Source organism: Microcebus murinus, chromosome 2 (assembly GCF_040939455.1).
Source record: "Microcebus murinus isolate Inina chromosome 2, M.murinus_Inina_mat1.0, whole genome shotgun sequence".
Lineage (NCBI taxonomy): Eukaryota > Metazoa > Chordata > Mammalia > Primates > Cheirogaleidae > Microcebus > Microcebus murinus.
In genome coordinates this window covers 120,885,765-120,903,399 of record NC_134105.1, presented here as the reverse complement: position 1 = coordinate 120,903,399, position 17,635 = coordinate 120,885,765, and the positions used below count along the sequence as shown (strand labels likewise).

General features: G+C 52.1%; 1 protein-coding gene across 4 annotated transcripts in view; it reads left to right on the top strand.

Moving 5' to 3' along the window:
- Window positions 1–16,165, top strand: part of KIAA0040 (KIAA0040 ortholog) — a 35,059-nt gene extending 18,894 nt beyond the window's left edge. For all 4 annotated transcript variants that reach the window (XM_012765058.3, XM_012765056.3, XM_012765057.3 and 1 more), the window contains one exon: window positions 12,692–16,165. In XM_012765058.3, coding sequence (XP_012620512.1) covers window positions 12,824–13,114 — 291 coding nt within the window. In that variant the 5' untranslated portion in view covers window positions 12,692–12,823 and the 3' untranslated portion in view covers window positions 13,115–16,165. The remainder of the gene's footprint in view (window positions 1–12,691) is intronic.
- The last annotated feature ends 1,470 nt before the right edge of the window (window positions 16,166–17,635 follow it).

Below are 17,635 nucleotides of genomic sequence, written 5' to 3'. Positions count from 1 at the left end.
AGCAGCTGGAAATAAACAGAAATAAAGTTAGTGAAAGAGCAGGGGAGAGGAAAATTGTCTGCCCTGATTCCCTAGAGTTGGTTAACTCAGTCTTTAAGCCAATTCAATGAAAAACTGATCAAACTCCAATGAGGACAAAATAATTATTTAATAGGTGGATGTTTTTACCTCTCACACAACTGAATAGTATAATAACAAATGCAGTGCTTCACAGCTGTCAAGGAATGTTCAAGGCACCCCTGGTTTGTGGCATACTTAAGCCACATGCTCCACACACATCATCTCATTTACTCTGCCCAGCGACGCATTCATTCATTCATCCATTCAGCAGACACGGCCAGCCCGCTCTCTACCAGGCACTGTTCCAGATACTGAGAGTAAAATGACGTAGCACAGTGGATAAAATGCCTAACCCTTTCAGGAAGATGCTAATATGTCTGTTTACAGAAGAGGAAACTGAACTCCAAGCGCTTAAGTGAATGTTCCACAGACTCCACACCAGGGGTCCTCAAACATTTTAAACAGGGGGCCAGTTCACTGTCCCTCAGACCGTGGGGGGGCCGTTAGAGAGTGTGGCGGCGCACATTCCACACTTGCGCACTGTGGGCCGGGACGAGTCGGCTGCTAAGCAGGATGGGCAGCGGCGGCAAAAACACCGGGCGGGCCAGATAAATGTCCTCGATGGGCCGCATGTGGCCCTTGGGCCGTAGTTTGAGGACACCTGCTCCACACCATGTTGGTTGGAGTGGGGCCAATTTTTTAAAGCGATTTGTGCTTTAAAGAGCAAAAATTCTTGACTACAGGTTTTCTAGTTTGTGAGAAGAAAAACCATAAGCCCTCAATGATCTGAGGGAGGTAAACTGAGGAAGGTGACTTGCCAACAGGCTGGAGATATTGTATTCGATCATGTTAGTACAGTTAGAATTTTCAGGGAATCAGAGAGACGTAATGTCTCATAGTTAATCCTAAAGTAAGCTGAAAAGGACGAATTATTCTCAGTGCATGGCCTGGGCCCTTTGGAGACAATGTAATTAGGGATGAGAAGAGAAAAAAGGATGGAAAGAGGGAAAGGGAAAGAGTAAAAGAGAATAAAGGAACTAGAGATTCCAGGCCTTCCAGAATAGAAAAATCCAAGAAAGTCCAAATGAAACCTTCTTAAATTATTTTCATTGTTCTTAAATCATTCTCTAATTATTTCCCTGGTATCATCCTTGAGAAGAGAGGGCATGGCTTCATTTCCTAGCATGTTTTAATTAATACTTGATTGATTGGACGATTGACTCATTTGAACCCGAAGTGAAATGGAGCTTTTTAATTTTCTTTTCTGCTGAACCTGAAATAGCACATATAGTGATTAGGAAAGGATCCTTTGTTATCAGGAAGTCCCAGCTACAATGGGCTCTTTGTAACTGAGCAAAGGGAAGGTAGGCGATTATTTAGGAGCTGATAAAACACCCCCCCACCACTCCCTGCTGCTTTCAGTGATACGGGATTTTCTTGATCATTATTTTCTCCTCCAGTGAGTTTCATGGCTGGAGGGCCTGGCTGCACAGCGCACTACCTGGGGGTGATCGTCACCCCAGTCCAGCCACACATGTGCCTGATGGTCACTCTCCTGTGCCCTTCAGTGCTTCTTCCCGTTCTCCCCAGTGACCTGGATTGGCTGATTGACGATTAGTCAAGATCTCATTTGTTTTTTCAGAACTTCTGAAGTAACTTCATTCATTCATTCAGCTATGTGCCAGACTCTAGACCTCCAAACAGAATAAGACAGGCAAGGGCCCTTTTCTTGTATAGCCCTGGAGGTTATAGTCCAGTGGAGGGAGACAGGCAATAAATGTGGAAACCACTGTGACAATGAGAAACCTTAGAGTGGGGAGAATCACCAAGGCCATGGCCGGGCTGGCGGGGGTTGGACCACGTTAGATGACTGTACTCAGTTAGGAAAGGCCTCTTGCTGAAGTAACGTGAGGAAATTTGAATGGAAACACATTTGAGCTGAGCCCTAATGTTATGAGATAGTCATGCTAAGATCTCAGAACAAATGTACCAGGCAAACGGGCGAACCAGGTCCTCAGCGAGCGGGCAGTGCTGACAGGTGTGGCCAGGGCTCAGTGAGTGAGAGAGGAAAGGGCAAGGTCAGAGACGGGGCAGGCCCAGATGATGGCAGGACTTGTGGGATACGGTCAGCGTGGGTTTCACGCTGCGGGGATGGGACGTCACGGGTGTAGACAGGGCATGGGGTAACACTGCGGTTTGTGAGGGGAGAGCACGCCAGCGCCAGCGAGCGGTCAACCCAGGGGGACTGTTTGGGGAAGCTGCGCCGTAACCCCGGTGAGAGACAGCGGCGCCCATGGCCCAGCCATGGAAATGAGGACGGCACGGACTGGGGGCGTTTGGAGCCGGAGCCGGTAGGACCAGCTGGCGGGGCGGGGTGTGAAGGGAAGGGGGGGCAGGGTGCAGGGTCTGCGTAGTGCGCGTGTTAACGCAAGTCACTCATTGGTCAGCGTGTGTTAGCGCCTGCCGTGTGGCGGGCACAAAGCCGGCCTTTCGGTCACGCGGAGGAGTGAGACCCGCTGCAGCTCAGGGCTTGAAGCGAGCGTGAGAAACATCAACAAGGACAAGAGAGGGTTTGAGATGTGCATAGCCCCTGTACTCTTCTCTATTCTTTTGATTTTTCAAGGGAAACAAATAATTCTGTTGCGCTGAGATCAGGGCTATGGCGGGTAAATGCCTCTCCGGTGGCTCAGAAGAGAAAGGGACGGGAGCTGAGAGTCCCGGGGGCCTCGCAGAGGAGGCTTGAAGGACAAGGACTTCCTGGTGACAGAGGGAGGGAGGACGGTGAGACATGCCGGGCGAGGAAAGGGCACGTGCGAGGGCAGGGCCGTGGGGAGAGCAGGGACGCGTGGGGGGCTGAGGGCAGTGCGGCAGTGGGGGACAGGCTGGGACAGGTCACAAGCGGCGTGTCCTCCTTGCGACGGAGCTGGGACCCTCAGCCCCTTAGGGCCAAGCAGGGGTGGGTGACACATGTGGATGTAAGAAAGATGACTCGTAGGAAGGAAAAACTAGAGACCCTCTCAAGGGGGGGGACAAGTCCGATAACGGTGGGGGTGAAGAGGAAGGCGCCTCTGCCCTCTGCGTCTGTGGACCCTTTCTCTGCCTTCCCGCCCCGCCCTCCGCTCCCGCAGGGCCACAGCGCCCTGCCCTACCCCTGCTTTGCGTCAGTGCCCACGGGGTCCAGCCGCACCGCGGCCGTGTCTCGCACGTGCCCTGCTCGTCCCCCTTCCCCGTGCTGTTACTGCCACCTAAAAGCCCTGCCCTTCGCACTGCGTGCGCCTGGACACTCGTCCCCTCGGATCTCAATCCAGACTCGCCCTGCAGAGGCCATTCCACTGCTCTCCGCACAGCACGGACAGCACACCTGGCTCTGTGTGTCTGCGCACTTGTCTGTCACGTAGGGAGCGAGCAGCTTTGCCACGCCTGTCTTGCTCGTCACCGCAGTGCCCGCCCGGGCACGGCACGCCCGGAGCCCACGGGCGCACTGGCGAAGGAGAGAGGGAAGGCAGAGGGGTGGAGCGGGCGGTGGGGTGGGGAGGGAAGGGGGCTGCGTCCCGCTGCACCCAATGGGGCTCCCTGGGCAGGGGGCGAGCGAGCTGTACCTAGCCCTGATGATTCGGCTCCTGAGGGAGGCCTGTCCCTACTCTGATTATGGAATGGTCGGTCGGGAAAGAGTGATGAATGAAATAAGTCAGTCTCCTTACTTACAGGAAAACTAGAGAAAGGAGGGAAGATGCCTTTTAAGGGAGACCTACAGACTCAAGTCACGACCCCAGAACTGTCCCAAGTTAGGCAAAGGCAAACACAATCATCATCAGCTGAGGAGGCAGGTGTTTTACTTTGGCCGGCCTATTTGTCTGGGGTCAAATAATCAGGACTCACTCCTACTGCCGAGTGGGGCCTGGGGCGCCCTCCCCCTGCTGACTCGTTAATCCTCACAGCGCCCCACTACTGTCAGCTCCGTCTTACAAATGAGAAAACTGAGGCCTAGAGAGAGAGGTTAACCTGCCCCATGTGACACAGCTAGTGAGTGGCATAGCCCAAATTCGGACCCAGGATATTGGTCCCAGAGCCACTGCTGCAAAGCACTGAGGCAACCCCGCTCCAGGGCCAAAGCTGCTCTAGAGGAGGCTGTTCAACTCGGCGCACGCTTGTTCTAATCAAATTGTCATCGTGATTACATATGCAGTGGTTATAATCATCACCAACATTAGCTTTTTTGTCCCTTTTATTTGCTAGTCCGGATAGTCCAACAACTACAGCAAAAGAAAAAAGAATCCCCCAGTCTCAGTGGCTTCCGTCAACAAAAGTTTACTGCCAACTCGTTTCCCTGTGGTCACAGGGGGCTCGGCTCCGCACAGTCATTCAGAACTCGGGCCAGCTCTGCTAGCCCCAGGGCTCTCGGAGTCCTCCCTGGGGTCCTTTGCCAGCCAGTGGGAAGGGGAGAGAGAACACGAGGGCCCAGGGGGAGACTTCAGGAGCCAGGTTCCCTCGGCCCGAACTCAGTCACAGGGCCTCACAGAGACACGGTCTGAGGAGTGTGATCTGGCCTGTGGCCAGGACGAGGGTGTAGGGGACACCTCACAAAGCGCGACCTCAGTGCCTGTTTCTAAGGAGTTCCTAGGGAGGCCTGGCGGGAGGGGAGCGGTGCGTCAGGGGACACTGGCTCTGGCCCTGGCTCCACCGGGTGCCGGTGAGCTGGTCTCCAGCTAGATGCGGCCTCTTCAGGCCCCAGAGTCCTCATCAGCAAAGTCAGATAATCCAGCCAGAGGGCCCATCTCAGCATCCTGCTGATCCAGAGAGTCCACGTGATAAAGCATCATTTTATTCTTTTTAATAATTCTGATGCCTTAATCGTTTCTATATTGATGCTCTATTTGTGCTTTTGTTCAAAATTGCAACCATAATTATAACATCAATTCTGAGGGAAAATACTATCTGTTTTCCTTTAATACGCGATATCTAGTTACACATCATATATGCATACGCTAGGGGAAAAAAAGAACCTCCAACTTTGTATTAGGACTAGTTATTTGAAGCAATTAATTAAATTGGGAACAACATAGAGACCTACTTCATAATGCCTCGAGCCAGATTTAAGTAATAAACGTAATGTTCTACAAGCAGATTGTTTGCTATGACTTGGCAATTTTTGTACAAAACAGCACTCACATCTATTAGCGGGCATCTGAGCGCGCCAGGTTAGCGAGGTGAGAACCGTCAAGAAAATATACGTCCAGAGCAGCCCAGTTAATAACCACCACCGCGCTGCACTCCCCGCTTCCTGCGCGTGCCGTGTCAGCGTGACCACGGGGACTTGCACGGGAGGGTTGAGAGCGGGCGAGGTCTGCAGAGAAAGCGTGGAGAGGCCGGGGCTGAATAAGACGCTGTAACCCAGGAGAGATGGCGGGAGTCAGGTAGAGGCCGATGGGATTCCTGGTTTGGACAAAAAGAAAAGAAGACGTGTATATATACATCCCGGACTCAGAGACCTCAGGGGAGACTCGGGCTGACAGAAGGACAGTGGAGCTCCCCCAGGGACACCTCCTCTTGTCCCTCTGCCTGAGGGCTCTCCCGGCCACGTCCCCTGCAGGACACGTGAGCAGGCCACGTCCCGCCTTCCTCCTCCAGCAGCCCCTCCGCCCGCCCTGTCCTCCCCCACAACTGTGTCTCCTCCTCCTCCCCTGCCCCCCGCCTGTCCCTCGCCCCTCAGCGAGACGCGCATCGATTATCGCCTCTCAGCTTGAAACCCGCGCCGTCACAGCACGCCCCGGCCTCAGCTCACCTGCACCCACCCAGCCGCGCTGTCCTCTCAGGTCATTTCAGGGACAGCAATGGGTCCCGTTGTTCAGCTGATAAAAAGCACAACAAACGTGTTATTTCCCTGTTTCCAGACTTTGGGGGGCACTTGATCGTGTATTAGCAGTTGACCTGATCGCCTTACATTTAAAGACACTTCACCTGAAAAGGTCCCTGAGGGTCGAGGAAAAGCCTGTCAAGCATATCCCTTGGATAAGTGCATCCTGTGTTTCAAGACTTCTCGACATCCTGAACACGAGTTTGCTGTTTTCCTAGTTCAGATCTTAGCTCCGTCATCCCCCGTGGGAGCCTGGCCTCCCCGTGACCCCTTTCGCAGCATCGCGGGTTTCTTGTCCACAGCCCTTCGCACACCTGTGCGGTGACGAGTGGCGGCACGGCTCTCTGGAGAATGTCTGCTTCCCGCACTGGGCATGGAGCAGTGAAAGCGCGGGGCTCTGCGCTGCCTGTCCCGGATACCCAGGGGCAGCGGGTGCTCGGTGAGTAGTCACCGCACGATGACAGAGCAGACTCTTGTCCTGGTCGTCATCACCTTTAATCACTTTTCTCTGCCCCTCTCCAGGCAGAATCGCCCCTCTCCTTCTGCCATGCTGGCCCCGTCTCCCATTACACGGAACTTGACCCCAGGACGCACGCCCACTGCACTGCTGCTATTTCTGTTTCCCCTCCTTGCCAGGTTGGGAGGTGACCAGGGTCCGAATGCACGGGGCTGGGTACGTAGTGGGTGTCCAGTGAACGTTTACTACATTGGCTTGTGCCCCCCAGGAAAGCAGTCTGGCCCAGATGCTGCTCTCCCCACCGCTCCGGGCCGTGATTCTTTCCCTCATTCGACACAGGGTTCCTGCACTCCTAGACGAAGGTCATCTGCTCAACTTGCTCATACAATAGTTCTCAGACGTGACAATTGTGCAGAAGCATGTGCGTTGTTTGTTACAAACATAAATTCCTAGACCCGCCCTAGACCTACTGAATCAGGGTCTCCAGGAGTAGGGCCCAGGAATCTGTGCCTCTAAGTGACTCCCTAAGCAGTGCTTCCTGCCAGCAGCCCATCTGCTGTCACCTGGGACCCCTGGGTAGAGGAGACAAAGCAAGCACAGTGCAGAACGCCCAATGCAGTCATGTGAGAAACGGCCCATGGGGAGGTCTCTGCCCCAACTTGCAATTATAAGAAAGCCCCACACACGTACCCAGGAGTTGGCAGCTGCAGCAGAGGAATCTCTTAGGATCCTGGTAGAGGATGAACCGCCCACCTCACCCCACCCTCCACAAGAAGGCCGACGATTTGCACCATCTGGAGCTCGCTCTGGAGTTGGTTTCAGGGATGTTAACTGGGTGCCATCGTGACCCTTACTGTTAACGTTTCCAGAAGGCATTTACTATCTGATAGACACTAGAGCTTACAGGTATTATTTCACCTAATAAACAGGAAAAATGAGAGGCAAAGTAGAATGGCCTGTCTTCTCTGGGAGCATGGAAGGAACACCAGTCCCAAGGCCAGCCCTGGACACAAGCCTGGAGCAGCTTTTGGCTCTGAGATTGGATCAGTCCTTCCTGTGGAATGACCCACCCGGTACACTGCCAGGAGTCCCCAAGCCTGTGAGGGAGGCTGGGGCCTGCAGATGGCTAATTGCTCTCCTCAGGCCTCACCTGTGAGCACACAAATCCTCCAGACACTGTCAGATGTTTCCCGAGTGACCCTTTTGCATCCTCTGGCTGGTTGCCAGCTCTAGAATTACAGTCACAGACCTGCAGAGCAGCCACCAGCAGGGGCATTACTTGTGAAGCCCTTTTCGTGTGAATGGGTGGGGGCCTGTGGTTCTTTGGCAAGGAAGATTGGGCTTGGAGGTGAGGGATGGGGAGGAATAGCTCAAGGCTAGAATTAGTCCATTGTTATTTGGAGATGACGCTATTGTATCCATTGTGCGTGTATAGTATTTTACAGTATACCAAATGCATTAAGTTATTGAGCCCTTTAAATGCTCACAACAGCATTATGAAGGAAGCTTATTTAGCTTCATTTTGTAGCTGAGGTTGGGAACTCGCCAAGGTCAGGTGGGTCGACCCAGTGCTCAAACCCAGGTCATCTGGCTCCAGATCACTGTTTCCCATCAACACCTCATACATGAGCAGATAGAAGCTTATGGCAAAAGAATGAATGAATGACTCTCTCTCCTCAGCTAGATACTACAAATCGTATACAGATAAATAATACTTGGTTTCAGCCGGGCACAGTGGCTCACACCTGTAATCCTAGCACTCTGGGAGCCTGAGGCAGGAGGATCACTTGAGCTCAGGAGTTCGAGACCAGCCTGAGCAAGAGTGAGAGCCTGTCTTTACTAAAATTAGAAAAATTAGCTGGGCATGGTGGCGCATGCCTGTAGTCCCAGCTATTGAGGAGGCTGAGGCAGGAAGATCACTCTGCCCAGGAGTTTGAGGTTGCTGTGAGCCATGCAGACAGCACTGCACTCTAGCCCTGGCAACAGGGCAAGACTCTGTCTCAAATAATATTAATAATATTTGGTTTCAAAGAAATTAAAAGTAACTTTCCTCCTCTTCTCTCTCCACATACCCACCCCCACAATCACAATCAAACAAATGAGGTTGGTTGGCACCTATTGTTGGTTTTACAAGAATAGATGAATTACTTTTCAAACAGTGTCAGCAATATGAAAGCCAACAAAAGGAAAGGGTCTCCCAGAGTGCATTCCAAGGGCCCCGAGTGTGGCTTCTTTTGCAAAACATTCCATGGAAGCTCTAACTTTTTAATTCATACCACCAAGGAGATATTTGATTGTTTTCTGGAAATGCTAATAATGCAAGGCTCATAAATACTAATGAAACACTATAGATTAGCAGAGCTCAGCAAGTAACCTGGGGCCTAGAAAAGAATTCTTAGATTAAAAAATATAAAGAATACCTTTTAATCGAATTTTTCCCCAGACCAGGTTCCCAAATGTTAATGAATATTCTCTTTGGCTGTATGTAGAGCAGACTCAAATAAGTACCTTCAGGAATCCAGAAGTGAATTATTGACTTAGCTTTAGCTTGAAAAGAAAATTTATTCAAAGGCCATTTTAGGTTCCATGGGATGGACAAGTTTAAGACAAAGGTTGGGAGGGGTAGGTGGGCCTGGGATGTTGAGATAAACACATAATTCAAATGCATGCTTTTATTTCAGCCAAGTAAGCAATCTAAGCTGGAATGTGCTTATTATATTTGTCTTTTATGACTTGATCCTTCAATAATAATAACTCCCCTGGAATGGACCAGGCTCCACAATGTCAGAAACCATCTCCTTGTCATTCATTACTGTATTCTCAGCACCTAGCAGTGCATGCAACATGTTAGGTGCTCAGTGAATGTTTGATAAATGGATGAAGAGCTTCCTTAGAACATTTTCCAGAGCTTCTCTCATCTTGTTACCTTTTCCTGGAGGACAGCTCTGACCGCAGCTTTCTCCTGCTGTAAAGTCCCCAAATAGGCACAAGCCCCGTGATGTGTCCGAGTGCACATGAGCTTCCTACCTGGCCACGCCCGCTTCTCCAGCTTTCCTTCCCACCCTCCCCTTTCCCATGTGAGCCCCAGGCTCACCGGAAGCCTCTCTGTTCTCTTGCTCCTATTGTTCTAGAAGTTTTTCGGGATGTTGAACCACCCTTTTCACCCACGTCTCTCTGTCAAAATCCTACTTATCTTCAAGGTCCTCCTCAAGTGGCTCCACCTACATGAAATCTGCCCTAATACTCTCCAAGGGCTCGACCTCCTTCCTCTGTCTCCCAGGAGGGTCCCCGATGCCCTTCTGCCCCCCGCAGGGACCAGCACGACCCCGGGCACAGAAGCATTTGTGAATGACTGTGGCGGTGTCGTCCAATGTGAGTCAGGAAAGCTAAGTGTAGGCTCAAATTGGAGAAAAGCACCTGGAGTCTTCCCACAACAGAGCAGCAAGATCCCTCTAAACAGGCCAAAAATGCCGGCCACGCAGGCGGAGGCGAAAGCAAAGGCCATGGCAAAGGGAGCAGGAAAATCCAGAAGCAAGACGCGTGGTGTGACAGCAGCAAGGCTGGGGCTCCTGGCAGCCAGGGGCTGCTTTTCTCCACAGAGAGCCTGGTGGCTTGATGGCATGTGGGCAGGTCCACGCCATGGGATGTTCCAGACCCTCACGGGGCTTGCCCAGAGCCTCCAGCGAGGCGCAGGACTTCTCAGAGCACTTTTCTTTGTGGTGCGTTAAATTCAGGCATCCATATGCTTTCAGTAAACCTGCACTGAGGCAGGACTTGATTTTCATTTTATGTATCTTCATGCATTTCAGAAGTATCTAACGATGGGAAGTAAATCTCTTTGCGGTCTTTTCTGCAATAGACTAGGATAAGCATTTAAGCCAGTCTGGGGAATGGCCAAGTATTGTAACATTCCGTAAGTCCTGGGCTGCTTGCCAAAATGGGTTAATTCCACACAAAGGAATGGGAGGCCACAGAGCAGTGCATATAAACAGCTCACCCCGTGGGGACCTAGAGCCAGAGTCCCCAGAATGAGCAAGGCCAGCCCGTCCACTCACCTTGTGACCTGTGCCTCCGTCTCTTCAGCAGTAGGATGGGGGAATAACACTACCTGCTTGCTAAGGCTGTAATGAAGATTAAATGCGCTAATAGGTGTAAAGTGCCTGTACAGTGCCTGGCATACAAGAAGTGCTTAATAAAAGTTAGATCAAATTATTTTTTTTTCTTTTTTCTTTCTCTTTTTTTTTTTTTCTTTTTTTTTTAAGACAGAGTCTCGCTTTGCTGCCCAGGCTAGAGTGAGTGCCGTGGCGTCAGCCTAGCTCACAGCAACCTCAAACTGCTGGGCTCAAGCGATCCTCCTGCCTCAGCCTCCCAAGTAGCTGGGTCTACAGGCATGTGCCACCATGCCCAGCTAATTTTTTCTATATATATTAGTTGGCCAATTAATTTTCTTTCTATTTATAGTAGAGATGGGGTCTCTCTCTTGCTCAGGCTGGTTTCAAACTCCTGACCTCAAGCAATCTGTCTGCTTCGGCCTCCCAGAGTGCTAGGATTACATAGATAAAATTATTGTTGTCATCTTAGAGCATGACTTCAGGCTCGATGGGCCAAATGGCACAGCAGTAGGTGCCAATTTATACAATTGCAAAAACTGTATAAACAATGTCATGAAGGGGTGGGGCCACATGCCAGCAGACTGAGACCGAGGCCAGCTGGGGCTTGGATGGGCACATGGGCACTGGGAACACAGGACATTGATAGGACATGTTATCCAGGGAATTAGACCTCCAGGGACAACCCTTGGGATACCATGTGTAACACGGCACCCAGGAGGCCCTACATGTATGCTCCAGGGCAGGGCAACAGAATGAAGCCTGAGCCAGCCTTGAATTCTGGGCCCAGGCCCTGCCCCCAGGGCTGCTCTCCATAGACATAGCACCATCTTGTCCTCACTTACAAGATAAAATTCATGTAAAGGTGAGTTAAAATGTATCAAGTGAAATACAAATATAAAGGGACATCATTGTCATCCTTAGTTCCTCCACTTGCCTGGCAGCCTTGGGAAAGTGCTGGACCCGTTGTCCAGAGGTCTGGGTGTTCATGGCAGCTCTGGGTGGCTTCAGATGTCACCTTGCCACTGTGGACCTCAGAGTCTTCATCGTCAAGTGAGAGAGTTGGTCAGGGTGGTCTGTAAAGTGTCCACCCTGAAAATCAGTGACTCCTTGATCTTTGGGTTTGGGGTAATGTCTTACACCAAGAGGTCTCTTAAATTTCTTCGAATCGTGCCTGTCCTTGAAGTCTTGTTCAGACACGAACACCTGCAATTCCAGAACTGAGGAGAGCCTCTAAGACCTCACACTTGAGCGCCAAGCCCTGCGCCACGCGTGGAGAGGTGGAGGGTGACAAAGGAAGAGGGCCGCTCTGCACAGGCAGCCGCACAGCCCCGCTGTACGCCACGCTCGGGACGGGAGCAGGAGGCACCCGGGAGCCCCACCCCGGTTTCCAGGCGCGTCACCAAGCAGCCTGCAAGGGCCTTTCCCACGGAGAAGAAAGGGAGCAGGCAGGGAAGGAGACTCGGGAGTATCCGCTTGCGGGATGGAAGGCAGACACGAGGTGATGAGGGAGAGGAAGGCAGAAAGTGGAGAACCAGCAAATGGGGCCCCCTGGTCCCCCCAGCCTCCTCCTCCCAGGAGGAGAGGACCCGCAGGCACAGGAGTGGGATGTAAGGAGGGAGAAGGCGTGGAGCAGGGAGGGGGCAGGAGGGACGGGAAGGACGCGTGCGGGAGTGAGCCAGCATGAGGACTGATGCGCGACCGGAGGAGACCCACGTCCTACGACAGGCAGCACCACGCAGGCATTTCGTCTTGAGCTTAAGCTTTAACAGGCTTTGAAAATGCTAAGAGAAGGTCACATACAGAACTCCCTGCGGGGAGTGTGTGTTCAACACCTGTCAGGTGGGCTGCAGGGCACAAAAGATTGAGAACCGCTGTTGTTGGGGGGCCAGGCAGCCAGCCCTGACCAGAACACTGAACGCACACATTGATTCACTTGTCCAACAACTGAGGCGCACCTCCTACGTGCCACCCCTGATAGAACTAGTTATTTTTATATCCTAAGTCCAATATAATGTGTGTACATAGCAAGAATTTGTTGATGCTTATTGACTAAGCACATGCATTTATCTTGTTTATTGAGTCTCAATATAATTTTAGTGAACTCTGGAAATCTCCAATTCCTTCCCCTTTACTAAGCCTATGCTGCTATTAAAAATGTAGACCATTCCCACTGCATTTCTTTTGAATTGTCTCTTTCAATCTCTTCAGGTGCCATTGGTGGCATGCCCAAGCCCAAAGCCGGAAGAAGAATAAATTACAAGCAGTCGAGCCTGCATCCTTGTGAGCCCAGGACTTGCTGGTGAGCTGAGAGGGTTCCCTGGCTGCATCCAGCCGAGCGCCATGGAGAGAATCAGCGCCTTCTTCATTGCTATCTGGGATACCATCTCGACCAAACACCAAGAGGGCTTATTCAACACCATCTGCCTGGGGGTCCTCCTGGGGCTGCCACTATTGGTGATTGTCACCCTCGTCTTCATCTGCTGCCACTGCTGCTGGAGCCGGCGGGGCAAGAGCGGCCAACAGCCAGAGCGAAACAAGAGGAAGAAGAAGAAGAAGGGTGAAGAAGACCTCTGGATCTCTGCTCAGCCCAAGCTTCTCCAGCTGGAGAAGAGGCCATCACTGCCCGTCTAGTTAGGCAGAGTGTCCCCTCGCTGGGGCTAAGCCTCTTGCAACCACACACAGACTAAGAAGCAGGAATCCCTGAAATGACACTCATGTGCACAGAGTAACTACTCAACCAAGGAACAAACCTCAGACTCCAAGTCCCGGCTTAGGGCACTCCCAGGGAGCACGTGGACGATCCGTGGGCACTGTCTGGGTAGCTGCGTGTCCCATAGCGGTGCTCTCACCACAGACCCGGCACCTTCCACCTAGCTCCAGCACAGCCATGTGCAAAAGCACAGAGAACATGTATCCAGACATCATAGGGCTCCCAAGTGTGCACGCCACTCACACCACACACACACACACACACACAAATTCAGGCAACAGGTACACGGGCAAGTACATTCTGTTCATCAAATGGTCATTGGATGTGTACTTTGTGCGAGGAAGTATATTATCTACAGTTGCAAAAAATATCTCATGGGAAGGCCTGGCCAGATTCAAGCATATGTAGTACAAGTATATAACCAGACGAGGCCTTACGCACTGCCTATTCCTTACACCACTCAGGTTAGAGGTGTGTCCTTTCCTGTGTCTGTCTCTACATACCCTTTTACTGGAAATGCTCGCAACTGGATATTCCAGCAACCGAGTACATCCCCCACCCTGTGTATGTTGATACGGACACGCCAAGTTCCCGTGCTTCTGACCCCTCACCTGTGCTGAAACATTTAAAGTGTGATGGATCAAAATTGATTGAAAGCTCTTTTCTCATAACTCACGACAAGGTCCTCATGACCACTGATAGGTGTTTGATGTGGCCCAAGACCTCTTTTTGAGATGCTACCCCCAAAACCACTCAGCAAGATGCCCTTCTCCAAGCAAAAACAAACAGCTTTCGGTAGTGGCTGCTAGAAAGCTATGGAAACCCGCTCATTCGCGTCAGTGTACTGCAGTGTTGTACCTGCGCACTGTGTGCTACAGATGGAAAGGACAAGGAGAGGCTCACCTGAGCCGCTGTCTCCCGTGTACCCTATGTAACCGGAGGTTTCTGGCAGGGAAGGATTGCGACAATCACCGCACAGTCTCACAGAAGGCACGCTGGGAACGATTTCGCAGGACCGCAATAGGTGCATGGTATGTTGCAGAAGGGATGCAGAAGTAACAGAGCTTAAATGAAAATAGGATGAAACTATAGCCAGGTTTATTGACACTTATCTTGAAGCTCAGGCAAGTGCCTTGCACACAGTAGGTACTCATAACTGTCTGTGGTCGCCCTGGATATGCGGTGATATTAAGGGTAAACTCAAACCTCACCAGCTCTCCTCAAGTGACCTTCTCTTCTAAGTAAGCTTGCTGACTGCGGAGTGGTTGAGATTAAGTTGAATGCTGCCAGCGCGTACAGGAAGAACCAATGGTCAAGGTGACACGCGTGCCCTCGGCACCTGCGGACGCAAAGACTAGATCCGCAGTGAGTTGGGAAAAGCTTCCCCCACCTGGGCTGAGGGTGGGAGGCAGAGTGAATCCACTTGTAGGATGCACTGGTTGGTATTTTGATTGTATTGTGACCATATTACAGAGATGGACAATTCTCAACTTGGGATCAGGCTGTGCTGTAAGAGTTCATTTGCAAATCTACTGGGAAGTTCTCCTGAAATATTTCCCCAGGGAAGCTGTTCTAAACAGTGGCAAAATCACTGTCTAATTAATGATGTAGCTAAACTATTATATTTATAGTAGTGAGAACCAAAGTTTTATAAGATTGTTTTAATGGAAAAATGTAGTTTATTTGCTCACTTGGGCTCACCTGGTACTCACCTGCCCTCCAGGTGTACTCCAGGCCTGTGGAGGGTGGGCATCTAGTGGTGACTCCCGTGCCAGGGTTGTCTGACAGGTGACCCTGGGATTCATAGTTCAGACCCCCACACATTTTAGAGCCAGTCATTATCACCCTATGCGGCCATAAACTGCCTGGGCACTCAGCACCCCTACTCATAACCCCTTTAATTTTCTGATTCTCTGTTCCCTTGTCATGTGGAGAGCTTGTCATGGAGCCTCTGGCTGTCCCCTTCACATCACACAATGACTAGGTGCCCACCATTTCTCCCGCTGCCCACCAGGACGAGCTACCCTTCCTGTCTCCACCTCTGAGTCCCCCTAAACTGGACGACATGGGGAAACGTGGAGGCTGACATCAGCTGTCATCTCAGCGACAGAGTGTCAGATGTGATCTAGGAGAGTGGACCACCAGGATCAGGGACCAGACAAGTAACATGGTTTCCATGGCAACTGGTCGTTCCTTTGAATTAAGACAGCAGTCAGTCATCGTTGCCACCGCAAGGCCCCGTCTCCAGGCACAGCGCCCGCTGCCTCCTCACGCGGACTTGCACAAACACCCAGAGACTCACTTCTCAGTTGCTCCCAGGGCCTAGGACCCAGAAGACCCCAACCCTGAATGGGGCCTGCCTGTCCCCCACCCCAGCCTCCCCTGATGACCTTTACCCGAGTACCTAGAACAGTGCCAGGTACACAGCAGGCCGTCAAATCTCTGTTGGTTGAAGGGATCCCAAGGCAATTGCTGGTGTCCACGCTCTTGTCCCCACTTTATTCTCGTCTTTCTCTCCATGTTCTATGCTTCTCTTACTCCCTCTCCTCCCCGGCCCACAGTGCTTGACTCTTTACTCTTCTCCATTCTCACTCCTTCCCAGCTCCTGTCCCAGAACTGCCACTGGCAGCCAGTGGGACCTCAGGGCTGGAGCCTGCTTCACTCATCTGGGGAGGTTTCTCTTCAAGAAGAGGCTTCCTAGACCAGCACAGGCTCGGGGGGAGGCCCCAGGCCCGGACTTCAGAGCACGTACGCCGGACTGGCCGACGCTCAGAGGAGGTCTCCCCGTGCCCAGCGGGGCCACAGTCTTCATTCCGGAGTGGGGGGGGGGGGAATGTAGGGAAAGGGCTGTCACCTCTTCAAGACTATAAATGGTCCAAGCTGTATAGTATTTGTCAATATTTTTTCTTTTGTAAAATCCAAACACACACAAAAGAAAAACTTATTTAAATAAAAAACTTTGAAAATTAAAAGCCATGCCGATGCCTTACTTGCTGGAGTCAGTTACTTTCTTAACATGAGGGCATGCACGACCCTCGCTCAGACGTGGCTCAGGAGGGGTGGGCGCAGGGACTGCGGGCACGCAGAGGCCCAGCCCTCCGCGGCACGTCCTTCCCGCTGGTGGAGTCGCGGGTCAGAGGACCAGGAATGTGGCTGTCTCGCCCGTGTTGGTAAGAGGCCACCTCGGAGGCTGATGTCCCCCAGAGGTGCCAGCTGCAGAAGGGCACACCGGTGTTCCTCGGCACCACAGAGGACTTTCCCTCCAGTGCAGCCGAGCGAAGTCGATGTCATCTAAAGGAAGAGGGAAACAGCAAAAACCTAAGAAAAAACAGGCCTCTGGGGTAAACAGAGTTGGGAAAGGAGGGATCAGAAATCCCTATAGCAGCCACTCGGGGTGGAGACGCGTGTGCGTCTGTGTGCGCGCAGGAAAGCGTGCCTCCTGTCCCAGCTGGCCAGGGCGCCCCCTTGGTTAGGACTTGAATCCAGGCCCTCCTGACTCCTCTCTCGATGACGCTAGCTTGCCATTGAAGCAGAAACCATCTAGAGCAGGGCCGTTGGGTGGAACCAGGAATGGTGGAGACGTTCTGCAGCTACCCTGTGCAGTTCGGTCCCATTAGCCACATACGGCTACTTAAAATTCTTTAAAATCAAACAAAATTAGAGGTCCACTAGCTCGGTCATGCCAGCCATGTCTCAAGTGCTCCAAGGCCACGTGGGGCCGGTGGCTGCATCCTGGACAGCACGGTCTGTCAGCTTGTGGAGGGAGAGGTCAAACGCATCGGCAAAACCCCGGCCGACTGCACTCCGAGGAGGGCCTGGGGCGGAGAGTCTGTAGCACAGGCTCACCCCCGCCTTGTCTCCCCTAAGGCGGTCACCACACAGGAATCGCCACACACTCACGACTAGAGACAACTCGCTGTCCATCCAGGACATTCCAGAACTTTCCAGTGCAGAGGAGGAAGTGTTGCCCAGAAGCCCCGGTCGGGGAGGCGGGGCAGCGGCTGCTGCACTCCTGCGGGGTTGCCGGCTCCAAGAGCCTCCTGCCTGGCTCAGCCCTGGCCGTGGGTGTGAACGCGGATTTGGGCAGGCCGTCATTCCATCGGCATTCTTAATTCACCGGAGCACTCTGTGCTGGCCCCTTGCCCTCTGACCTTAGTATTATCCCCAAATTCAGGGTCACAGGATTACAAGCATGAAAAAAGAATCCCTTCAAGCAGCTTTCTGTCTCTACTGGGTTTAAGGAGATGTTTTCAAACACTCCTGTGGGCAGAGCCGTACGGTACACTTCATTCAGGAATGGCCACGCACATGCCCACCCAGCGCCTTGGGGCTACTTATTTCACTCACATTCTCGACTGTTTATTATGTGCCAAGCACACTAGGTGCCAGAGATGCCAAGTTGCCCTGGAGGGCTCAGCCTGGCTGGTAGAACAGACAAGCAA